Here is a 27,763-nt window from a genome sequence, read left to right as displayed (position 1 = left end):
GGCATTTGAATTTTTGTGAACTTAATTTTTTTTTTAATCAAATTATGCTGACACTTTCATTGACATAGTTAGCAAAATGCCTGTTTAAAAATTCAGTGTAAAAAAATTCAATGTACAAACATTTTGTGTAAAAAAAATCCAGTGTAAAAAAATTAAGTGTATAAAAATTAATTGTAAAAATGAAAGCTTTCGTATTAAAGACACAAATGAACCTCCATAGTTAGCGCTTGTTTATCAAACATGCTTCCTCCCTAAAACTATTTTGACACTTAATTTATGTAACTGAATTTTTTGGCGCCCTGCGATAAGGTGGCGACTTGTCCAGGGTGTACCCCGCCTTCTGCCCGATTGTAGCTGGGTTGGGCTCCAGCGCCCCCCGCGACTCCGAAGTTACATAAATTCAGTGTCAAAAAAAAGCTTTCATAATAAACAAAATCACAAATTAACCTCCATAGTTCCGGGAGGAAACATGTTTGATAAACAAACGCCAACTATGGAGGTTCATTTGTGTCTTTATTCTGAAATGTTGGTTTTTTTTACACTGAATTTTTTCACATAAAATTTTTTTACACTGAATTTTTATACACACACATTTTGCTAACACATTTTCTTTGAGATTGTCAGCATAATTTGATTTAAAATAATTAACTTCACAAAATTCAAAATCAAAAAATTCAGTTACATAAATTCGGTGTCAATAAAGCTTTTGTAATATAATTAACCTCCCTGGTTTTAGGGAGGAAGCATGTTTGATAAACAAGTGCTAACTATGGAGGTTCATTTGTGTCTTTAGTCCGAAACATTTTTTTTTTTACATTGAATTTTTTCACTTTAAATTTTTTTACACTGAATTTTTTAAACACACTAATTTTTCTCACAATGTTTCTATGAAATTGTCAGTATAATTGAATGTAAAATAATTAACTATACAAAATTCAAATGTAAAAAATTTAGTTACATATATTCAGTGTAAAAAAAAGCTTTTGTAATAAAATTAACAAATTAACCTCCATGGTTTTAGGGAGGAAGCATGTTTGAAAAACAAGCGCTAACTGTGGAGGTTAATTTGTGTCTTTATTCCGAAAGGTTGTTTTTTTTTACACTGAATTTTTTCACATTTAATTTTTTTACACTGAATTTTTATATACACACATTTTGCTAACAATTTTTCATTGAGATTGTCAGCATAATTTGATTTAAAATAATTAGCTTCACAAAATTCAATTGCAAAAAATTCAGTTGCATACATTCAGTGTCAAAAAAGCTTTTGTAATAAAATTTACAAATTAACCTCCATAGTTTTAGGGAGGAAGCATGTTTGAAAAACAAGCGCTAACTATGGAGGTTAATTTGTGTCTTTATTCCGAAAGGTTGTTTTTTTTTACACTGAATTTTTTCACAATTAATTTTTTTTACGCTGAATTTTTTTACACAGAATTTTTTCACATAAACTTTTTTTACACTGAATTTTTAAACAGACACATTTTGCTAACACGCTTTCATTGAGATTGTCAGCATAATTTGATACAAAATAATAAACTTGACAAAATTCAAACGCAAAAAAATCAGTTACATAAATTAAGTGTAAAAAAAAAAAAGGTTTTCCTAATAAAGACACAAATTCAAATCTCAAAGGAGATTTGAACCTAACTATTCAAAGACTAAAATAGGACGATGCATGCTGATAAGTGTGTGTGTGCTCCAGCCTAGGGGCCGTCTGCAAAGTGCTCTGAAGGGTCACGTGGGCACAGTGAGACAGATCCACAACCAGCATGTGGTGCCCTTGCAGCAGGCCATGGTAAACCCCGCCCCCTTTGCACCCCGCCCTCTTTACATCACATGACCCACTCATCTTATGTACAACAGCTACAATGCTGATTTGCTCCAACAATACACTTTTTTTTATTATTATTATTTTTTTTTATGTTTTCCTTGTCCACCGTCCACATGAAGAAATATGTTAGAGCGAGGGTAAGCACAATTCATCACCGTCCTGTCTTGTCACGTCCATACTGGTGTGCACCAAGCGCTGCGGTTCAGTACACTGCAGCAACACAACCCGTGTTGTAGCAACACAACCCATGTTGCAGCAACACAACCACGTTGGCATCGCGCACAGGAAGGAAACCGCTCAGTTGGCATCAATAGTGAGCGGAACACACATGACATTTTATTGTGCATGCAGAGGTAGATAAAGTGTTTATATAAACCACACCCACTACATTTTAGAATAAATAAATATTTTGCCATATATTACTCGCACCGGACTATAAGTCGCAGATATATACGTTGTGAGATTAGTTGTTTACACAGACATTTTTATTTACATACCTTTAATTGTTTCCAAACGGTGTCTGTAACGCGGCAGTAAAACGGCTGGCCAGACAAAACATAAGTCCTGGTCATGGACCCACTAGCTGCGGAATGCCACTGCAAGTTAATAACACTAACACAGACACTCGCAAACGTGTTAGCGTATTAGCTAATGCTAACGACGCTAACTTCATTGCATTACGATACTGCGTGAAAACACTCCTACAGACATCGCAGACGGGACCGGTTTAGTAAGTGTGAATAATTTTAGTTATATTGTAAAACTTGCAAACGTTGCTCGGTCTGATGAATGAAAGATCCATACAAATAGAATTGTAATGGACAACGACACTTATACTTCCGTTTTAACCTCTTAAGGCCCAAGCTGTTTGTTTACATGCTTTTTTTTTTTTTTTAATTCTCTTTGCTATTTGGGCTTATTAGACCCTAATTAGAATAAAAACTAAGAATCCTCTTTTGATATGATGTACTTAGTCCATAAGTACACAAATGTGTACTTCATGTTTAGTGACATGCTAATTCTTATTTTTACACTTTTTTTTTCCAAATTCCATTGTATGTTATACTCTTCTGACACCACCAGATGGCAGTATAAGTGTCCACATAAGCCGCCATAAGACCCCAATTCAGTAGTGTACACAATTTTGGAAATAAGAGCTAAAATGTGCTGTCCACACATGTGGCCAACTAAGCCTTTAGAAAAAGTGCAAAACAGTGGCTCGGTTGTGCCAATAATCCGCCGTCCTAGTCACTCCCGTTGTGTCCTTGGGCAAGACCGTTTAAATGTAACTTAGACAATGGCTTTCACTATGAGTCACTAGAGAACATTGCTATATAAATATAATCCAATTCACTTCCCAGACTTTCAACCTGCAGCATCTGCAGTAAGCAAACCTGTCCAAACGATGGCGCCATAGCACAGACAATAACACACCTTTTTCGGCGTTGGTGTTACTACACTGTAAGTTTATTGTTTACAAAATATTATGGCCGTTAGCAAAGAAAAACTCATAGATTAGTCAGTCGCACTTTTGTAAAAGCAGGGTTCAAAGCTCGAGAAAAAAGTAGCGGCTTATAGTCCGGAAAAATCTGGTGTTCACCATACCTCTAATGCAGCTACTGACAACTCGTGGAATTCATTTAAAATACATCAAAAGGTTGCTACAGGCACAGCTGCTAAAGACGGTGTTTTTTGAAGGAGCTGATATTTTCATTTGTAGACCAGTAGAATCGGAAAATAGATTCTTGTTTATAATTTTCAAAAATCGATTAAAAAAATTATATATACACCGTATATTCCAGACTATAAGGCGCACTTAAGAGATACCTGTAGACTGCAATATGATGGCAATCACACATAAGAGATATGTGTAGACTGCAATATGATGGCAGTCACACATAAGAGATACGTTTAGACTGCAATGTGATGGCAGTCACACATAAGAGATACGTGTAGACTGCAATGTGATGGCAGTCACACGCAAGAGATACGTGTGGACTGCAATATGATGGCAGTCACACATAAGAGATATGTGTAGACTGCAATATAATGGCCGTCACACATAAGAGATATGTGTGGAATGCAATATGATGGCAGTCACACATAATATATATGTGTAGACTGCAATATGATGGCAGTCACACATAAGAGATATGTGTAGACTGCAATATGATGGCAGTAACACATAAGAGATATGTGTAGACTGCAATATGACGCAAGTAAACAACACCAACATTTTATATGTTCCATTGAAAATATAGAACATGACACTCAAAAATCCAACATTACATTTATGTAGACCACAAGGAAGTGTTTTCAATTTAGAAAAAACAAATAAAATATGACCCCTTATAATCCGATGCCTTATATATGAAAATAGATCAAAAATAGGCCATTCATCGGCGGTGCGCCCTATGGTCCAGAAAATTCGGTGTATATATTTTTTTGAATAATAATCCATTTTGAAAACTATGTTTCTAGGCCATCTTCATGCAACCACAAAGAGATTTTCTAACCTGAAACCTATTTCAAAAGTTTCATTATAATTTTTATACCAAATAATACTTGCAAGAATCAGTCGAGAATCGATTCCGAGTTGGATCGTCACTCCAGGAACGGGATCGATTTGTTTGGCCAAAGATTCACACCCCTCATTTCTGGTCATATTTTATATACTGAACTGTACTGCTTGGTGTAACCAAGTTATTACAGTCATGTGACTTCCTGATGACAAAATGTCTCTCATTTTGTCATACAGGACTAGTGTGTGTGTGTGTGTGTGTGTGTGTGTGTGTGTGTGTGTGTGTGTGTGTGTGTGTGTGTGTGTGTGTGTGTGTGTGTGTGTGTTCTTGTATTTCTACCCTTCTTGAGACATCAACAAGGAAAAGTACCGTCCATATATGCATCTAATAGAGAGCCAAATACTAGAGTCTGTCAACATTGCTCCAAAGTCAGGATTTTTGGTTGATTTAATGTGCATGCAAAGGTAAACATTGACAGGTGCAAAGGCAGCAATATGTGATAAAAGAAGACGGCAGCTAAAGAAGGACTTCCCTATTCATCCCCGAAAAAACCCGCCAGGTGAACAGCTGATTTTACCACTTCCGGTGCTGACCTAAGACAAGCCATATGTGAGCATAGGATGAACAAATACACTACGCTACTAAGACTATAGTGGCCATAAACAGTTAGCTTCTACAGCTGGGTTGCCCAAAGTGCAGCACAGGGGCCATCTGTGGTCCCTGACTCCTTTGTCATCGGCCTTAAGCACATTACAAAAGACAAAAAAATAGAGATCTCATTTGCACCCCTGGTGGTGAAATCTATCAAAATAAGGGTGGTCCCAAAAAGAAGGGATTTTTCAAATTGACTGTGTCGCTTTTAAAAGTTCTCCCCCTCTGGTCAACATATGAAATAACAAGTGTGTGTAAAAATTTGAAATGTGCCCCCTTTGGCCAAAATTAATAAAAAAAAAAAAAAAAAGTATGTATACAGAGACATACTGTAATAACTTGAAGTAAATAATGAAGATTAAAAACCTATTACGAACAAAAAATTAAAAAAACTAAATCATTAACTAAAAGCAGTCTTTTTCTCACAATGTTTCGACTTCTTTCTTATAAAATTGGGAACAATTTCTCATATTCTTTCTGTTTCTGTAATATTTTATTGTAACATTTTAACTTTTTTATGTAAAATTCAAAATTTTTGACTGCGAAATGGCGACATTTGTCATAAAATTCTGACTATCACAATATTGCCAAATTTTTTTCGTTGTTCTTGTAAAATAGTGACATTTTTGGAGTAAAATTCCGACTTTTGTCATAATTTTGCCAAGTAAAATTCCAATTATTATTATAACATTGCCAACATTTTAAAGTTTTCTTAAAAGCAGTCTTTTTCTCACAATTTGTCGACTTCTTTCTTATAAAATTGGGAACAATTTATCAAAAATAATTTCTGTTTCTGTAACATTGCAATATTTTACTGTAAAAGTTTTACTTTTTATGTAAAATTATTACTTTTTTTACTGCAAAATGGCGACATTTGTTATAAAATTCTGACTCACAATATTGCCAAGTTTTTTTTCGTTGTTCTTGTAAAATATTGACATTTTTGGAGTAAAATTCCGACTTTTGTCATCATTTTGGCCAAGTAAAATTCCGATTATTATTATAACATTGCCAACATTTTAAAGTGTTCTTAAAAGCAGTCTTTTTCTCACAATGTGTCGACTTTTTTCTTATAAAATTGGGAACAATTTCTCATATTCTTTCTGCTTCTGTAACATTGCAATATTTTCTTGTAAAATTATTACTTTTTAATGTAAAATTATTACTTTTTAATGCAAAACGGCGTCATTTGTTATATAAAATTCTGACTTTTATCATGCCCATTTTTTTTGTTGTGCTTGTAAAATAGTGACATTGTTTGAGTAAAATTCCGACTTTTGTCATAACGTAAATTTCTGATTATTATAGTATTGCCAACATTTTAAAGTTTTCTTAAAAGCAGTCTTTTTCTCACAATGTGTCAACTTCTTTCTTATAAAATTGGGGACAATTTATCAAAATAATTTCTGTTTCTGTAACATTGCAATATTTTACTGTAACATTTTTACTTTTTTATGTAAAATTATTACTTTTTTAATGCAAAATGATGACATTTGTCATATAAAATTCTGACTTTTATCACAATATTGCCAAATTGTTTGTTGTTCTTGTAAAATAGTGACATTGTTGGAGTAAAATTACGACTTTTGTCATAATTTTGCCGAGTAAAATTCCGATTATTAATATAATATTGCCAACATTTTAAAGTGTTCTTAAAAGCAGTCTTTTTCTCACAATGTGGCGACGTTTTTCTTATAAAATTGGGAACAATTTCTCATATTCTTTCTGTTTCTGTAATATTGCAATAACTTACTGTAACATTTTTACTTTTTTATGTAAAATTATTACTTTTTTACTGCAAAATGGTGACATTTGTCATATAAAATTCTGACTTTTATCACAATATTGCCATTTTTTGTTGTTCTTGTAAAACAGTGACATTTTTGGAGTAAAATTACGACTTTTGTCATAATTTTGCAGAGTAAAATTCCGATTATTATTTTAATATTGCCAACATTTTTAAGATTTCTTATAAAATTGTGACTTTAGTCGAGTAAAATTGTGACTCTTTTCATAAAATTGCCAACATTTTAAGCTTTTCTTGTACAATTGCGACTATTATTGAGTAAAATTCCAACTTTTATCATAATATTGCACAAATGTTCAGTTTTACTTGTAACATTTTGACTTGCGTTGAGTAAAATGACGACTTTTATTATAATACTGCCAACATTCTAAGTTTTTCTTGCGAAATTGTGACCACGACAAGCTTTTTTTATACTGGCATAGTAATATATATATTATTAATGTTGTAAATATAAATCTTTATATTTCTAGAAAGGGTGGTCCTAAAGAGGTGGGCATTTTTTGGAGGTCTCAAGAAGATAACAAACACAAGAAGGGGTGTGTGAGTGCATTCAAGTTGTGTTATTGACGGACTTTGAGCCAAAATGCCAACAAGTATCCACATATCATGAATACGGTAGTTCAACATTTGGGGGAAAACGTCTCTCTATGTTGAAGTGAAGTATCATCTAATTCAGGGGTGTCTTTGTGTCCCACAGCTTGTTATTTATTGGCCCGGGACACTTTCTACAGCTAAAATAAACATGTTTTTGATTAGTGAAGAAACGTACAAAAAAAACAAACAACAAAGGCTTCTACATGGTGTTTAAAACATGTTTACAGATTTCCTGCATGATATGGTAAGGTTTTTAGTGTAATAATGATGTGAATAGTAATAAGAATAATAAGGCATAGAATTGCTTAAGCTACATATGTTTTGGTGTATGTATGGACCCCAGGATGCAGAGACAACAGGCAAGTGTAGAAAAGAAGCCCTCGTTATTAGGGAAACGCAGGTAACACAAAAGCTGGGAAGTGCACAAATAGAAAACAGGCGTATAAAGCGCAAAAGGTGCAATGCAAAATGCTTCAGTCCCGAAAAGCATCCTGATTGGCAACCAGGGATAGGTGGAAGTGGAACACATTTGTTTAAAACGCTAGCATGCTTACATTAGCATGTATCAAGTACCAAAATACGACTGAGTGTATACCTACAAAACTACCTAAAAAAAAAACCTAGCATACTAATGTTAGCATGTATCAAGTACCAAAATATGACTTAGTGTATATCTACAAAATTAGCTAAAAAAAAAAAAACAGCATACTAACGTTAGCATGTATCAAGTACCAAAATATGACTGAGTGTATACCTACAAAATTAGCTTAAAAAAAAAAAAACAGCATACAAACGTTAGCGTGTATCAAGTACCAAATTATGACTTAGTGTATACCTACAAAATTAGCTAAAAAAAAAACAGCATACTAACGTTAGCATGTATCAAGTACCAAAATATGACTAAATGTATACCTACAAAACCAGCTAAAAAAAAAAACACTTAGCATACTAAGGTTAGCATGTATCAAGTACCAAAATATGACTGAGTGTATACCTACAAAATTAGCTTTAAAAAAACTAGCATACTAATGTTAGCATGTATCAAGTACCAAAATATGACTGAGTGTATACCTACATAACTAGCTAAAAAAACCTAACATACTAACGTTAGCATGTATCAAGTACCAAAATATGTGTATACCTACAAAATTATATTTAAAAAAACCTAGCATACTAACGTTAGCATGTATCAAGTACCAAAATATGACTGAGTGTATACCTACAAAACTAGCTAAAAAAAAACTAGCACACTAACGTTAGCATGTATCAAGTACCAAAATATGACTGAGTGTATACCTACTGTTGCGTTTTGGACCAGTTGTTCCTCCCAGGGAATTCAAGTCACAATTCGCTCCCAAGTTCTTTCCGACACTTAAAGCTGAGTTGAAAAACCACCAGAGACAGAATAGGTATTTTGTTGTATATATTCTCAAAGCTTTGACAATATACATTTTAGATTGAGACCAGTCTAACCCTAGAACCTTCTATCCCGCACACCCAAAATGGTCTCTCTTCCCAACGCCAAAAACCTCTCTTCCCTTCCACCTCCCTAGCCATAACAAAAGCACAACGTCTCCCTAGCCATAATACATTCCAAAGAACTCAAGGTTAACACACAGAGTTTGCTTGCTGACAGAGCATCAAGAGAAGAAGTGGAAAAGACGAGCTGTTTTCAAATATGACAAAGAAATGGAAGAAGTACAACTTAAATTCGGATATATGTAAATATCTGCCTCCGACACTACAAAACTAGCTAAAAAAAAAACTAGCATACTAACGCTAGCATGTATCAAGTACCAAAATATGACTGAGTGTATACCTACAAAACTAGCGAAAAAAAACCTAGCATACTAACGTTAGCATGTATCAAGTACCAACATATGTGTATACCTACAAAATTATATTTAAAAAAACCTAACATACTAACGTTAGCATGTATCAAGTACCAAAATATGACTGAGTGTATACCTACAAAACTAGCTAAAAAAAAAACCTAGCACACTAACGTTAGCATGTATCAAGTACCAAAATATGACTGAGTGTATACCTACAAAACTAGCGGGAAAAAAACCTAGCATACTAACGTTAGCATGTATCAAGTACCAAAATATGACTTAGTGTATACCAGAGGTGTGGACTCGAGTCACATGACTTGGACTCGAGTCAGACTCGAGTCATGAATTTGATGACTTTAGACTCGACTTGACAAAATGTGAAGAGACTTGCAACTCGACTTAGACTTTAACATCAATGACTTGTGACTTCACTTGGACTTGAGCCTTTTGACTTGACATGATTTGACATGACTTGCCACTTTCCCCAAAATCCAAAGCTTAAAAAGTTATTTGGGAGCGCTCCGTATTTTTCATTTTCTTCGTCTGTCTATCAGCGTGTTATTCCTGTCAGCTGGTGTGCTGTCAGTACAACAGCCAATCAAATTAGATGTACGTTGTTTTCATCACACAGCATTCATCCAATCAAATTGCAGGACAACCAATGAACAAGAGTTGTCCAACAACGTGCCAGTGAGAAACAATTATGTTAAAGTTGGTTTCGTTCGGGTATAAAAACTACGACTTGGTCAACAAAAAACGAATTGCGGTATGCAAATCACGCAGTTGGAATATTACAGACGGAGACGCAACAACTTCCAACTTCGTTCGACATTTGAAGTTGCACAAAGAAGGGTAAGTTTTGAATGTAAGATAACGTTTATTGGCTAAGTAACGTGACTTTTATTTGCTGTGTAGTTAAATCAGTGAGGCTGCAAACTCACTGCTAACGTTATAACCATAGACATCTTATAAGTAGACGCAGCATAGAGCGCTACTGCCTACTGGCGCAGACGAGGCGCGTGGCCGCCATCTTGGAGTGGTGATCCGCTCCACTCAGTGCAATTAATTTGGCAGGAGCAATGAATTGTCAGCGCATTTAATTCATCTTACCTCACTGAATACCACTGATTTTCACCCCCTTTTTTGTCATACGTGTAGCTATGATAACAGACACATGTTTTGGCGTGTTTTATTATTCATAGTTTGCTTAACAGTAATATAATATTCTTATACGCTATAAGTGACCAGACGTCCGAGATCAAAACTGGGAATATAATCCCAGAGAAGGGGGAAAAAAACGGTAATCTATTTTTAAGTTGAAGAAACAATATGATTAGGTTATATATACATATGTGTGTATCCTACATAAACAATGTATGAATACATTAGATATCTATATATCTTAGGGACCTATAGACAGAGGTGGGTACTAACGCGCTACATTTACTCCGTTACATCTACTTGAGTAACTTTTGGGATAAATTGTACTTCTAAGAGTAGTTTTAATGCAACATACTTTTACTTTTACTTAAGTATATTTATAGAGAAGGAACGGTACTTTTACTCCGCTACTTTTATCTACATTCAGCTCGCTACTCGCTACTAATTTTTATCGATCTGTTAATGCACGCTTTGTTTGTTTTGGTCTGTCAGACAGACCTTCAAAGTGTCTGCCTTACTGGTGACGTTTCACTGCGTTCCACCAATCAGATGCAGTCACTGGTGACGTTGGACCAATCAAACAGAGCCAGGTGGTCACATGACCTGACTTAAATAAATTGAAAAACGTATTGGGGTGTTACCATTTAGTGGTCAATTGTACGGAATGTGTACTGTACTGTGCAATCTAATAATAAAAGTTCCAATCAATCAATCAAAAGTGTGAAGGAAAAAAGATACTTTTTTATTTCAACCGTACATCCCGTCAAAAGCCTAAAGACTGACCGCACATGAGGACGTTCCTGTCTTCACAATAAAAGTGCCGCTCCATCGCGCCTGCGCTTTCAAAACAAGAGTCTCCGAAAGCCAGCGCAAACAAGCTAGCAAGCTACGGAGTTTGACGCCAATATATTTCTTGTAAAGTGTATAAAAACGAATATGGAAGCTGGACAAATAAGATGCCAAAAACCCACCACTTTCATGTGGTATTAGACAGAAAGGAGGAACTTTTCTTCTCCATTTGAAAACGTGGACGTTATAATCACAACTGTCTGATTACAATCAACGCAAGTCATCAGAATCAGGTAATACACCAACTTATATTCTAGTCTTCATGAAAGAAAGGAATCTATATGTTAAACATGCATGTATATTCATTAAAACACCTTTAACATGTAAACAAAAACAGGAAAAATAAATACATATAAATTATATACTGTATATATCAATGTATATGTATGTATGTTTATATATATATATACAGTATATATATATATATATATATATATATATATATATATATATATATATGATATGAGTGTGTATGTTACTCATCAGTTACTCAGTACTTGAGTAGTTTTTTCACAACATACTTTTTACTTTTACTCAAGTAAATATTTGGGTGACTACTCCTTACTTTTACTTGAGTAATAAATCTCTAAAGTAACAGTACTCTTACTTGAGTACAATTTCTGGCTACTCTACCCACCTCTGCCTATAGACTGTATCTCTGTTGCTTCAGCAGCAGAGAGTTTATTCTGTCTTGACACTTTGTATTGATATTTTCTATTACATTCTTCCCTTAAATGATAATGTTTGCAGTGATTGTTTTATATGTATTATTTTATGTAAGTCGCTTTGGATAAAAGCGTCTGCCAAATACTTAAACATATATAAACACCTGAAAGTCTTCATATCAGCTAAAACCACCAATCTGTTTCACTGGATTCAGAATAAAACCAAATTCTGTTTAACCCAACAATGTTAGTATTTGAATATTGTTACTTGAAGACTGATTCCTGGTTACAATTATACTGTTAAGAAAGTATTGTCTTATACTTTGCCTAAAATGAGAATGCATCATAATTTTGTTTTAGGTGGGGCTGAAAGTTTGTAAACCAAACCCCTGTAGGGGCGTCATTCTCCCCCAGAAGATTTCTTTGTGATTTTCACATACAAATATTGAAGATCTTTGATCCTTCTCAACTCTGTGGTAATATTATTTTCATAAAATACAACCAATAGTATGTTAATGTTAAATCTCACTTGTGAAAAGTAATCCCCCGATTCCTATTTTCAACAGTCCGCTCATTTGAGCAGGAAAACACTGAACACCACCATCTTTGTTTTCTACCTGTCATCTGTCAGTTTCGGCTGCTTGCCGGCTCCTCATCAGCACTTCAAGATGGCGGCCAAATTGCTCACGTCACAGCAACCAATGCTGCGTCTACTTATAAGATGTCTATGGTTATAACGTCATTGCAAACACGGCAATCTGTTGCGTCCACTGCATTTTGCTACCTTATTCATACTTTTTGTCAAGTGATTTTTTTTTAAGCAGGTTTTCATGAGGTACCTATACATAACGTTACGTTAGACAATGTATCACACACAGTAACATAACGTTAGACGGCAGTCAGCAGCACCGCGTATTTTAGCCACCTACAAAAAGACAAACATAGTCAAATAAAGGTCAGTTAAAATGTATACTATATTAAGAGTATGTGTACATATTGCATAGGGTCCTGACATCTGAAAAGTACAACTCTGTTCATTGTTATGTTCATATCTTTGTTATGTTTTTCATGTGTACGCACACATAAACACACATACAATATGAGATGAGATCAATGAGATAAGGTAAGAACAGGATAGAAACTGCTGTGGAACTAGTTACAATGCAATATGCCATGGAAATACAATGTTAACACTTTTGTGCAAATAAGTACAGTTGCACTTGTTTTTTTTTCAAATGTGTTTATTCTGTAAAGGAATGAGTTACATGTTTAAAATGACTGGTTAATAGTGCTATTTTGAAGTGCAATGTCAGCACTATCTTTTTCCCTGCAATTTCAAATGCACTTGTTTTAATAAATAAATACAGCGTTTTAAAAGCATACACAATCTGTGTAAATATATTAGTCTGTGGTTAAATGACTTGAAAGGACTCGAAACTCAAAATGCAGGACTTGGGACTTGACTTGAGACTTTCCAGTCTTGACTTTGGACTTGACTCGGACTTGCCCTGTCTTGACTCGGGACTTGACTCGAGACTTGAGGGTAAAGACTTGAGACTTACTTGTGACTTGCAAAGCAATGACGTGGTCCCACCTCTGGTGTATACCTACAAAACTAGCTAAAAAAGAAAACCTAGCATACTAACGTTAGCATGTATCAAGTACCAAAATATGACTGAGTGTATACCTACAAAACTAGCGAAAAAAAACCTAGCATACTAACATTAGCATGTATCAAGTACCAAAATATGACTGAGTGTATACCTACAAAACTAGCTAAAAAAAATAACTAGCATACTAACCTTACCATGTATGAAGTACCAAAATATGACTGAGTGTATACCTACAAAACTAGCTAAAAAAAAAAACAGCATACTAACGTTAGCATGTATCAAGTACCAAAATATGACTGAGTGTATACCTACAAAACTAGCTTAAAAAAAAAACCTAGCCTACTAGCGTTAGCATCTATCAAGTACCAAAATACGACTGAGTGTATACCTACAAAATTAGCTAAAAAAAAACCTAGCATACTAACGTTAGCATGTATCAAGTACCAAAATGTGTATACCTACAAAATTAGCTTTAAGAAAAACCTAGCATACTAACGTTAAGATACTAACAGGTGTCATTCATCAAGTAACAAAAAATGTGACGCTGAGGTGTTTACCTGCAAAATGAACAAATATGCTAGCATGCTAATATAAGAAAGCTAATAATTTTGCTGCGGGCCGTGAAAAAAATAGCTACGATCTTGTAGAGGCCATATATGGTATGTTGTCTACCTAGAAAGTAGCTTTTGCCATTAAGCTCAATGTGTTATGTTGCGCCCTATAAAGTGTTTATACTGTAAGTGTTGTACTTATAACATGTTCATTCATCTTACTTGTAGTTTTCATTACCAAACTTGAAGGTGTTGAAGTTGCCATGCAAAATTGCAAATGCTAATTGTAGCTTGTCTATGGCGAATCCAGTGTGAATTAGCACCAAGCTAGCACACTTTAAAAGGGTGAGCCTCAAATGAACGTAAAAAGATCCCACAAAGACTCAAACTGCAGTTGTTTGTAGGTGTCCCAATACTTTTGTCCATGGTTTTTGAGTGGATTTGTCATTTTGGAGCAAAGTCCTTCCGCATGTTCGTATGAAGGTGACAAGTGAGGTCATCAGGTCGTGTCGGCCTTGACCCTTCGTGACCTGGGTGTTAGAAATTGCCTTTGACCTCTGAGTGACGAGTGTTGTTTGTGTGTGAAGAGCGCGCTGAACCAGAGCATGAGGTTCCTGGAGAGGACGGCCTCCGACCTGCCGGTGAGTTCAAGGACACACTTTAAGAAGAGAAAAACCCGCAATCAATTTTTAAAACATTATTTATAAGAAAAAAAACAACAACAAAAAAAACTTTAAAAGAAAATAAATGCAATCTGTTTTTTAATAAGAAAAATCAAATACAATTTTTTTTTTTAAAAGAAGAAAAATAATCTATTTTTTTAAATATATATTTTATATATTTATTTTTTTCAAAAAGAAATGCAATCAATTTTTTAATAAGAAAATCTAATAAAAATATATATTTTTTAAGAAGAAAAGGAATCTATTTTTGTATATATTTTATTTTTGTATTCTTTCAAAAAGAAATGCAATTATTTTTTAATAAGAAAAATCTAATAAAAACATTTTTTAAAAGAAGAAAAGGAATACATTTTTGGTATGGTTTTTATTTATTTATTTATTCAAAAAGACATGCAATCTATTTTAAGGAAAATAATAATAAAAAAAAACATTAAATAAAACTTTTAAAAAAAGAAAAAAGAAATGCAATCTATTATTAGTAAGTAAAATCCATTACAAGATATATTTTTTAAAGAAAAAAAGAATAATTTTTAATATTTTTTATTTAATATTAAAAAAAAAAAAGAATTTGTTTTAATAAGAAAAATCTAATTTAAAAAAATTTAAAAGAAGAAATGGAATCTATTTTTTTAAATGTATTTTTGTTTTCAAAAAGACATGCAATCAATTTTTTAATAAGAAAAATCAAATACAAATATTTTTTTAAAGAAAAAAATTAATCTTTTTTTTTCAAAAAGACATGCAATCTATTTAAAAAAATAAAAAAGATGAAAACTTTTTTTTAAACAAATGCAATTTATTTTTTTAATAAGAAAAATATATATTTTTTTTAATTTAAAGAAAAAAATGAATACATTTTTGAAATATGTTTTATTTATTTATTTTTGCAAAAATAAATGCAATCTATTCTTAATGAGAAAAATCTGTTAAGAATATATTTTTAAAAGAAGAAAAGGAATACATGTGTTGTATATTTTTTATTTATGTATTTATTTATTCAAAAAGACATGCAATCTATTTTAAGAAAAATAATTATAAAAAAAAACAATAAATAAAACTTTTAAAAAAAGAAAAAAAATGCAATCTATTTTTAATAACAAACATCCATTAAAAAATATTTTTTTAAAGAAAAAAGGAATCTATTTTTTTATTTTTTATTTATGTATTTAAAAAAAAAGTAATTTGTTTTAATAAGAACATCTAATTTAAAAAAAATTTAAATAATAAAAGGAATATATTTTTTCTAATATTTTTTTTTTTCAAAAAGACATGCAATCTGATTTTTAATAACAAAAATCAAATAAAATTATTTTTAAAAGAAGAAAATAAATCTTTTTTTTCAAAAGACATGCAATCTATTTAAAAAATATAAAATAAAAAACATCAAAACAATTGTTTTTTAAAAAGAAATGCAATTTATTTTTTTAATAAGAAAAATATAAAAAAAACATTTAAAGAAAAAAAATGAATACATTTTTTAAAATATGTTTTATTTATTTATTTTTTTCCAAAAGAAATGCAATCTATTTTTGATAAGAAAAATCGAATTAAAAAATGTTAAAGAAGAAAATGAATATATTATTTTTAAATATTTTTTTATTTAATATTTTTTTCAAAAAGACATGCAATCTATTTTTTAAATAAGAAGAAATAAAAAATACTAAAATATATATTTTTAAAAAGACAAGCAATCAATGTATATATTGTTTTTAAATATATACATATATTTTTTTTTTCCACAAAGGCATGCAATCTATTAAATAGGAAATAAATATATATATATATATATATATATATATATATATATATATATATATATATTTATATGTATATATATTTATATGTATATATATATATTTTATTATTTTTTTTCCACATAGACATGCAAGCTAACATTTTCACTGCTTGGCAGAACAAAGTGTTAGGTGTGCTCGATGCCGTCGACGCAGCGCAGTATCTCATCTCCCACAATGCAACACACCTAATTAACCGGGTATGTGCCCCACTTGACCACGCCCCCTTTTTTTTTTTTTTTCACGACAAATTCACTTCCTTCCTCAGGAAACGGCAAAATACACAGCGGCCATTGTGGGCTACTTCCATCAGTACATCGAGTGGGTCAAGACGTCCGTAAGTGTGCTGTCATTGTGTTGTTGTTGTTGTTGTTGTTTGTCTCATGTGTGTATGTGTGTTGCCGTCACACAGCTGGCCATGGAGGTGGCGCCCTGCAAGCCCTTCAGCAACATTCTGGACACCATGGAGATCATCACCTGCAGCTTCCTGGTAGACTCCATGGTAACAACACACTTTGACTCTGGAACAGACCTTTTCTACTTCCATTGTGTCCTCAGGGAAACAAAGAAATAGATCAAAAGAGCAAATAACTACATTTCTCAGTACCTGAAGTATGATTATCAAGTAGCATTATCACTGGACATGTTACACATGGAGGAAGAACAAGAAGGCATGCTAATTGCTAAGCCTTTTTATCAATGAAAAGAGATAGAGAGAGTAAGATAATATCAGAATTTCTGTACACATGTGAGGGCGGATCGATACCAAGGGTAGTATCAGTATATGATCGATTATAAAGTCATTAGTTATTTTTATCTTCTCAATTTGTTGTTGTTTTGGTTCAACATTCAGGGAAATATTTCCTGGACACAGGAGGACTTTGAGGACCAAAAGTCAAATATTTAAAAGAGTAGTACAAAGTTATTTTTACTTTCATTTAGTTATTGTGTGATATCAACTTTTATTTCATCAACAATTGTATGGCATGACATCAAATATGGAAGTAGTGTGAATATCGTATTGATGTTGTTACACTGTCAATGGCATGTGTTGAAAATGTGAAGAATTCAGTTGATACATGTGATCAGTGTTGGTATCGACAGATCTCACTCATGGAGAATCGGTATTGTTTCGATGATCTCACTCATGGAGGATCGGTATCAACTGATTTCACTCATCGACAATCGGTGTCAGTGTCTACTGATCTCACTAATGGGTGATTGGTATCGACTGATCTAACTCATGGGTGATCGGTATTGTATCGACTGATCTCACTCATAGATGATCGGTGTCAGTATCTACTGATCTCACTAATGGGTGATTGGTATCGACTGATCTCACTCACGGGTGATCTGTATTTTATCAAATGATCTCACTCATAGATGATCGGTATCGTTCTCGACTGATCTCTCTAATGGACGATCAGTATTGACTAATTTCACTACTGGATGATCGATATCGACTAATCTCACTAATGGATGATCGGTATCGACTAATCTCACTAATGGATGATCGGTATTGACTAATCTCACTCATTGATGATCGGTATCAACTGATATCACTCATGGATGACCATATCGACTGATCTTATTCATGGATGATCGGTATTGATTGATATCACTCATGGATGATCGGTATCGACTAATGTCACTCATTGATGATCGGTATCAACTGATCTTACTCATATGATGATCGTATCAACTGATCTTACTCACGGATGATCGGTATTGTATCGACTGATATCACTCATGAATGATCATATCGGTATCGACTGATCCCACTCATGGATGATCGGTATCGACTGATTTCACTCATGAATGATCGGTATCGACTGATCTCACTCATTGATGATCGGTATCAACTTATCTCACTCATCGCCAATAGGTGTCAGTATCGACTGATCTCACTCATAGATTAGCAGTATTGACCGATCTTACTAATGCATGATCGGTATCGACTGATCTACAGTGTTTTAGCTACTTCTAAATCACTAATCCTGGTCTCCATGGTGACAAATAAAGTAAGTTTCCTACAAGTTTTATTATCACTGGAGAACGAGTGATAGCTAAACATGCTTCACTACACACCGTAGGAGGATACAATAGCTCACCGGCGTCACAACGTAAACGCTATGGGTGGATCTACACCTGACTGTAATGATACCAAGTACAATAGCGTATCTATTCGATACTACGATGATTACATCGATATTTTTTAGCGTCACAAAATCTTTTTTCCTTTTTTTAAAATTCATTTTATGCTTATAAAGTCAGTAAATACGTCCCTGGACACACGAGGACTTTGAATATGACCAATGTCTGATCCTGTAACTACTTGGTATCGGATCGATACCTAAATGTGTGGTATCATCCAAAACTAATGTAAAGTATCAAAGAAGAGAAGAACAAGTGATTATTACATTTTAACAGAAGTGTAGATAGAACATGTTAAAACAGAAAATAATCAGATATTAACAGTAAATGAACAAGGATTAATAATCAATTTTTACAGTTTGTCCCTCATAAAGTGTACTAAATAATAGGTGTATAAATGACACAATATGTTACTGCATACGTCAGCAGACTAATTAGGAGTCTTTGTTTGTTTACTTACTACTAAAAGACAAGTTGTCTAGTAGGTTCAACATTTTATTTAAGGACTAAATTACAATAATAAACATATGTTTCATGTACCCTAAGGTTTTTTTGTTACTAATAAAGACAATAATGACATTTTTGTGTGGTCGCCTTTATTTAGAAAAGTATCGAAATACATTTTGGTACCGGTACCAATACCAACATATGTGTATGGAGACAACACTACTCTCCAGTATAATAAATGCATGTTGTCATGTGGCTTCTGTGGCTGTAAATTAGTTTGGTTGCCGGGGTTACTGTACACCCTTATTGCTGTTGTTGTGAGGGACCAAGGTGTTGTTGTTGTGGTTTACAGAACGTGTTCTGGATGGGTCTGGGCTGCAGCACCCTCCTCTTCATCCCCAGCATCATCCTGGCCGTCAAGCTGGCCAAGTTCTACCGCAGGATGGACACAGAGGACGTTTACGACGAGTGAGTTGGACGCACGACGCTCACACAGCATAAACACATTCTTCCTCCACTTTGAACTGCATTCTTCTCTTGTTGCCGTGGTAACCCTTTTCCTGTTCTTTTTGTAGTTCCTCTGTTTCGGGGACTTGGCATTTTACTTTGTGATAACCATTCCTACTATTTCCATCCTCTTCATCCTTTTTTCGTTTTTCCGTTTGCTTGGGCTCTCTTCTCGGGCCATGCACTCTCTGCACTTTACAAAGACTCTGGCTTGTGTGTTAGTGGGCATGCAACACGGGGGCAGGCTACTTCCCGGTGTGTTTCAGGAACTTCCATTGCTTGCAGACATTCATCACTTCATTGCAACGTTGTTTACTTCTTGGTGCTCGCGGCTGAAAAGTGTCCCTTAACTCTCCATGAAGGGCTCTGAGAAGCACATGCTTGTAAATAATAGTACATAAACATGTGACATCATCCGTCATGTTTGTTTGTTTGTTTGCAATCTTTTGTTCCCCAGTATGGAAAGTGGTAATAATGGTTATCATAGCGAGCCCTCACACGCCGTCCTTAACCCTCCCATGACCAGGTAAACACTTTTGCATTCTTTTCGTCCTCCTGCACACTGCATTGTGCGGGGAATGGTGGTGGTGCATGCACACACACACACACACACACACACACACACACACACTCGTATGGGAATAAATCAACAATGTTCAGTAGCTTTACTTTCACTGTTTAAGTATTATACAAACCCCAAAAGCAGTGAAGTTGTCACGTTGTGTAAATTGTAAATAAAAAACGGCATACAATGATTTGCAAATCATTTTCAACTTATATTCAATTGAATAGACTGCAAAGATAAGATATTTCATGTTCACACTGAGAAACGTTGTTTTTTTTTGCAAATAATCATGAATTTATAATTTATTGGCAGCAACACATTGCAAAAAAGGCATTTTTACCACTGTGTTGCATGGCCTTTACTTTTAACAACACTCAGTAAAGGTTTGGGAACTGAGGAGACACATTTTTGAAGTGGAATTATTTCCATTCTTGCTTGATGTACAGCTTAAGTTGTTCAACAGTCTCCCTTCTCATATTTTAGCCTTCATATTGCACCACACATTTTCAATGGGAGACAAGTCTGGACTACAGGCAGGCCAGTCGAGTAGCTTGGCATCGTCTTGCTGATATAAGCAGGTGTGTCCATGATCACGTTGCTTGGATGGCAACATATGTTGCTCCAAAAGCTGTATGTACCTTTCAGCATTAATAGTGCCTTCACAGATGTGTAAGTTACCCATGCCTTGGGCACTAATACACCCGCATACCATCACACATGCTGCCTTTTACACTGGCCTAGTGGTTAGAGTGTCCGCCCTGAGATCGGTAGGTCGTGAGTTCAAACCCCGGCCGAGTCATACCAAAGACTGTAAAAATGGGAGCCATTACCTCCCTGCTTGGCACTCGGCATCAAGGGTTGGAATTGGGGGTTAAATCACCAAAAATGATTCCCGGGCGCGGCCACCGCTGCTTCCCACTGCTCCCCTCACCTCCCAGGGGGTGATCAAGGGTGATGGGTCAAATGCAGAGAATAATTTCGCCACACTTAGTGTGTGTGTGAGACAATCATTGGTACTTTAACTTTTTCCTCTTTGGTCCACAGTTTCCAAAAACCATTTGAAATGTGAAAACGTCAGACCACAGAACACTTTTCCACTTTGCATCAGTCCATCTTAGATGAGCTCGGGCCCAGCGAAGCGTTTCTGGGTGTTGTTGATAAGTGGCTTTGGCTCTGCATAGTAGAGTTGTAACTTTCACTTACAGATTAGCGACCGACTGTAGTTACTGACAGTGGTTTTCTGAAGTGTTCCTGAGCCCATGTGGTGATATCCTTTACACACTGATGTCGGTTTTTGATGCAGTACCGCCTGATGGACCCAAGGTCCGTAATATCATGGCTTATGTGCAGTGATTTCTCCAGATTCTCTGAACCCTTTGATGATATTACAGAGCGTAGATGGTGAAATCCCTAAATTCCTTGCAATAGCTGGTTGGTTTATCTATGTTCTTATGTTTTTATGTGTTATGAATTCGCACTAAATTAGTTTTGCTTACAATTTCCTTGTGCAATGTACAATGACAATAAATATATTCTATTCTATTCTTTTCTATTCGAAATGTTGTTCTTAAACAATTTGCTCAGGCATTTGTTGACAAAGTGGTGACCCTCGCCCCGTCCTTGTTTGTGAATGACTGAGCATCTCATGGAATCTACTTTCATACCCAATCATGGCACCCACCTGTTCCCAATTTGCCTGTTCACCTGTGGGATGTTCCAAATAAGTGTTTGATGAGCATTCCTCAACTTGCTCAGTCTTTTTGCCACTTGTGCCAGCTTTTTTGAAACATGTTGCAGGCAACAAAATCCAAATGAGCTAATGTTTGCAAAAAATAACAAAGTTTTCCAGAGTGAACATTAAATATCTTGTCTTTGCAGTCTATTCAATTGAATATAAGTTGAAAACGTGACAACTTCACTGCTTTTGGGGTTTGTACAATCAAACTTTAAAAAAAGAAACAGCCAAAATGGTAAAAATAACACCAAAACAAATATCTTGATTGTTAATACATGAGATCCTAGTTCTACGTACGAGTTCCGTTCCTTCGACTGCGATGTACGGTGCATCCGGAACGTATGCAAAGCCCTTCACTTTTTCCACATGTTATGTTACAGTTTTGTTCCAAAAATAAATCTATTAATTTTTGCCCTCAAAATTCTACACACAATAATACTCCATAATGAGAATGCAAAAATGTTGCTTTAGCTTTTTTTTTTTTGCAAACTTATTAAAAACTAAGAAATCCCTTCTACGTAAGTATTTACATTAGATTTGCCATAGAGAGGCTACTATTAGCATTAGCAATTTTACATAGCGATCAACACGTCCAAATTTTGTAATAAAACTAAGATGTACAAACAGTATAAACACTTTGTAGGGCACAACGTAACATGGAAAGACTACTTCCAGATTAGACAACATACCAGCCTGTACAGTAGTGCCATTTAATGTCTTGGAAGTGCAACTGCAATGCAAATGAGACTCAAATGTTATTAAAAAAAAATATATATATATATATATATATATATATATATATAATAACTGGACAGCACAGTTATCATAATCAGCTCATTTTTATGTTACATATAAAAGTAGAATTGTATTATCAAACAATCAACATGTATTAACACACACAAAAGTACTGGTATCGATTCCCAGGTGCCAGGAATTGGTATCGTATCGGTTCAAAATGGGAACGGTTCTCATCCCGAGATTTAAGTGGACTTTTAGTGTAAGTCAAAGCTAAAATTAGTTATGCATACAGTATCAGACCATTTCCACGAAAAAAGTATGCGATCTGCCAATACCGATTAATGTCGATGATGTCCATACACAGTGTGGTGCCGCTCTTTTGAGTTAATATTAATCACCATCATTCCAGCAGATAAACTACATTTGTAATCAAGTATTTTTCTTACCATGTAGCATTATCACTGGAGAACGAGGCTAAACATGTTACACACTGAGTAAGAACAAGCAGGAGTTCCTAAACTAGCTTGAACAGAACAACTCTTTGCTGAGTAAAGTTTTAGAAGTGTAGATGGAAACACGTCACAGCAGAAACTAATCTAAACTGTGTAGCAAGCAGAAGTCCATGTTCACAAATTTAGGGAATAATTCCCTGGACACGGGAGGACTTTGAGGGCAAATAAAGTATTTTAAAGAGTAAGAGATGTACACAATGTGGCTTTATTTATTTACTGTGTACTATTGACTTTATGTGTTAATCAAATAGATTTTTGAAATTATGACTTTCATGTAAATACATATTTTTTTACCATAATATTTTGACTTTATTCCTGTAATATATTTTTATTCCTACAATATCTTGACTTTATTCCTGTAATATTATAACTTTATTCTTGCAATAATATAACTTCCATCCATCCATCCATTAATCCCTACAATATTATGACATTATTCTTGCAATAATATCACGTTATTCCTACAATATTTTGACTTTATTCTTGCAATAATACAAATGTATTCCTATAATATTTTGACTTTATTTGTGTAATAATATAACTTTATTCTTACAATATTTTGACTTTATTCTTGTAATAATATAACTTTATTCCTATAATATTTTGACTTTATGCTTGTAATATAACTTTATTCCTACAATATTTTGACTTTATTTGTGTAATAATATAACTTTATTCCTACAATAGTTTGACTTTATTCTTGCAATAATATAACTCATTCCTATAATATTTTGACTTTATACATGTAATAATATAACTTTATTTCTAAAATATTTTAACTTTATACTTTCAATAATTTATAAATTATAAATGATAAATGGGTTATACTTGTATAGCGCTTTTCTACCTTCAAGGTACTCAAAGCGCTTTGACAGTATCACCACATTCACCCATTCACACACACATTCACACACTGATGGCGGGAGCTGCCATGCAAGGCGCTAACCAGCAGCCATCTGGAGCAAGGGGTGGAGTGTCTTGCCCAAGGACACAACGGACGTGACTAGGATGGTAGAAGGTGGGGATTGAACACCAGTAACCAGCAACACTCCGATTGCTGACCCGGCCACTCTACCAACTTTGCCACGCCAACTTTATTCCTACAATATTCTGACTTTATTCCTGCAATAATATAACTTTATTCCTACAATATTTTGACTTTAATGGCACTCCACCCTTTTCCGGGCGAGAACCATGGACTCGGACTTGGAGGTGCTGATTCTCATCCCAGTCGCTTCACACTCAGCTGCGAACCGATCCAGTGAGAGCTGAAGATCATGGCCAGATGAAGCCATCAGGACCACATCATCTGCAAAAAGCAGAGACCTAATCCTGCAGCCACCAAACCAAATCCCCTCAACGCCTTGACTGCGCCTAGACATTCTGTCCGGGTTGGGGAGGAGATCTTGCCCCAAGTGGAGGAGTTCAAGTACCTCGGAGTCTTGTTCACGAGTGAGGGAAGAGTGGATCGTGAGATCGACAGGTGGATCGGTGCGGCGTCTTCAGTAATGCGGACGCTTTATCGATCCGTTGTGGTGAAGAAGGAGCTGAGCCGGAAGGCAAAGCTCTCAATTTACCGGTCGATCTACGTTCCCATCCTCACCTATGGTCATGAGCTTTGGGTTATGACCGAAAGGACAAGATCACGGGTACAAGTGGCCGAAATGAGTTTCCTCCGCCGGGTGGCAGGGCTCTCCCTTAGAGATAGGGTGAGAAGCTCTGTCATCCGCGGGGAGCTCAAAGTAAAGCCACTGCTCCTCCACATCGAGAGGAGCCAAATAAGGTGGTTCGGGCATCTGGTCAGGATGCCACCCGATCGCCTCCCTCGGGAGGTGTTTAGGGCACGTCCGACCGGTAGGAGGCCACGGGGAAGACCCAGGACACGTTGGGAAGACTATGTCTCCCGGCTGGCCTGGGAACGCCTCGGGATCCCCCGGGAAGAGCTGGACGAAGTGGCTGGGGAGAGGGAAGTCTGGGCTTCCCTGCTTAGGCTGCTGCCCCCGCGACCCGACCTCGGATAAGCGGAAGAAGATGGATGGCTGGATGGATATTTTGACTTTAATCTTGCAATAATATAACTTTATTCCTACAATATTTTGACTTTATTCTTGCAATATTATAACTTTATTCCTACAATAATTTGACTTAATTCTTGCAATAATATAACTTATTCCTACAATATTTTGATCTAATACTAATAATATAACTTTATTCTTATAATATTTTGACTTTATTCCTGTAATTTTCTAACTTTATTCCTGTAATATTATAACTTTATTCCTACAATATTTTGACTTTATTCTTGCAATAATATAACGTTATTCCTATAATATTTTGACTTTATTCCTGTAATATTATAACTTTATTCCTACAATATTTTGACTTTATTCATGTAATAATATGACTTTATTCCTACAATATATTAACTTTATTCTTGCAATAATATAACTTTATTCTTATAATTTTTTGACTTTATTCCTGTAATATTATAACTTTATTCCTACAATATTTTGACTTTATTCTTGTAATATTATAACTTTATTTCTACAATATTTTGACTTTATTCTTGTAATAATATAACTTTATTCCTACAATATTTTGACTTTGTTCATGTAATAATATGACTTTATTCCTACAATATATCAACTTTATTCTTGCAATAATATAACTTTATTCCTACAATATTTTGACTCTATTCTTGCAATAATATAACTTTTTTCCTACAATATTTTGATTTTATTTGTGTAATAATATAACTTTATTCTTACAAAATGTTGACTTTATTCTTGCAATAATATAACTGTATTCCTACAATATTTTAATCCAACTTTTTTTATTGGCATTTTCAAATAGATAGAAAAAAGTGCAAGTCGAAACAGTACAATTTTAAAGTCAGTAAATTATTCACACCCTTTCCCTTAAAACCCAAACCACCCACCCACCCCACTCAGGTCACACAAACAAGGGGCATATGGCACAATCATATAACAAGTAAGACGACAAAGACAGACACATTCTCACACACACACACACACACACACACACACACACACACACACACACACACATACATACACATATACAAGGCCAGAGACAGACAAACAGGCTAAAAGGAGAGAGAGAACAAATTAGAAGAAAAAAAAATTAATAATAATAATAATAAATAAAAGGGAGATTATTCCTCATCTGCGTCTGGGCATAAGTCAAGAGAGTTGACATACAGCAAAAAAGGACTCCATGAGCTTTCAAACGCTTGAGCCGAGCCCCTTAGCGAAAAGTTTTTCCAGTTTTAGATTGTAGAGAACCTCTCTAATCCAACGGCCGTGTGATGGGGGGCGAGCCAGCTTCCAATTAAACAAGATCAATCGCCTGGCTAGCAAGGTCGTAAAAGCAACAGAGCGTTTTAGTGGTACCGGGCACATGTTATCGGGGCATACGCCAAAAATGGCTGATAAAGGGTTGGGGGAAAAGTTTTGACCGTATGCTTTTCCGATTGTGTCAAAAATGTCCTCCCAAAAGGAACATAGTTTCGAGCAGGACCAGAACATATGGACATGATCAGCCGGAGATTGTTTGCATCTATTGCAGGTATTGCTAACAGTGGGGTAGATTTTGGATAGTTTTGAATTAGTGTAGTGAATTTTATGGATTACTTTGCATTGGATGAGATTATGACGGGCACATATTGAGGAGGAGTGAACCAGTTTCAGGGCAGAGTTCCAGTGTTTATCGGATATGTTGGTATTAAGATCGGTCTCCCACGAGGCTCTTAACACTGATAGAGAGTTTGGAGCAACTGAACTTAAGGAGGTATATAACACGGAGATACATGTTTTATGATTAGGGCTCAAAGATAACAATGCATCTATAAGAGTTTCCGGAGGACGATTTGGAAAGTGTGGTTCTTTACGAAGTCCCTCGCCTGGAAAAAACGAAAAAGGTGAGAGTTCGGCAAATCGTATTTGGAAGAGAGTTCAGTGAAGGATGAGAACACTCCGTCTGCATAGAGGTCTTCACAGTGGTGATACCATGATCGTGCCAAGTCATGAATGCGGGGTCAGTGCGGGAAGGTTTAAATAATTGTTTTTTAAGTAGCGGGGTCTATTCCTATAATATTTTTACTTTATTCCTGTAATATTGTAACTCTATTCCTGTAATATTATAACTTTATTCCTACATGTTGACTTTATTCCCGCAATAATATAACTTTATTCCTATAATATTTTGACTTTATTTGTGTAATAATATAAGTTTATTCCTACAAAATTTTAACAATATTCTTGCAATAGTAAAACTTTATGCCTATAATATTTTGACTTTATTCGTGTAATAATATAACTTTATTCCGACAATATTTTAACTTTATTCTTGCAATAATATAACTTAATTCCGATAATATTTTGACTTTTTTCCTGCAATAATGTAACTTTTTTCCTGCAATAATGTAACTTTATTCCTATAATATTTTGACTTTATTCGTGTAACAATATAACTTTATTCCTACAATATTTTTACTTTATTCCTGTAATATTATATTTATATTCCTG

The 27,763-nt window shown here is 34.6% G+C and overlaps 1 protein-coding gene across 15 annotated transcripts in view; it reads left to right on the top strand.

Moving 5' to 3' along the window:
* The window catches only part of prom1a (prominin 1a), a 224,551-nt gene that overhangs the window by 178,104 nt on the left and 18,684 nt on the right, over positions 1-27,763 (top strand). For 7 of the 15 annotated variants that reach the window (XR_012050898.1, XR_012050896.1, XR_012050895.1 and 4 more), the window contains 8 exons: positions 1,706-1,798; positions 1,954-1,971; positions 14,670-14,723; positions 16,678-16,758; positions 16,827-16,895; positions 16,971-17,060; positions 19,512-19,627; positions 20,124-20,192. Coding sequence is in view for 5 of the 15 variants with exons in the window: in XM_061976877.2 (XP_061832861.2) it covers positions 1,706-1,798; positions 1,954-1,971; positions 14,670-14,723; positions 16,678-16,758; positions 16,827-16,895; positions 16,971-17,060; positions 19,512-19,627; positions 20,124-20,192 (590 nt within the window). In the remaining 10 variants the exon portion in view is untranslated. The other 8 variants (XR_012050901.1, XR_012050900.1, XM_061976885.2 and 5 more) reach the window with 3 other exon arrangements.

Source organism: Nerophis lumbriciformis, linkage group LG16 (genome assembly GCF_033978685.3).
Source record: "Nerophis lumbriciformis linkage group LG16, RoL_Nlum_v2.1, whole genome shotgun sequence".
Taxonomy (NCBI): Eukaryota; Metazoa; Chordata; class Actinopteri; order Syngnathiformes; family Syngnathidae; genus Nerophis; species Nerophis lumbriciformis.
This window is presented reverse-complemented; position numbering and strand designations above follow the sequence as displayed.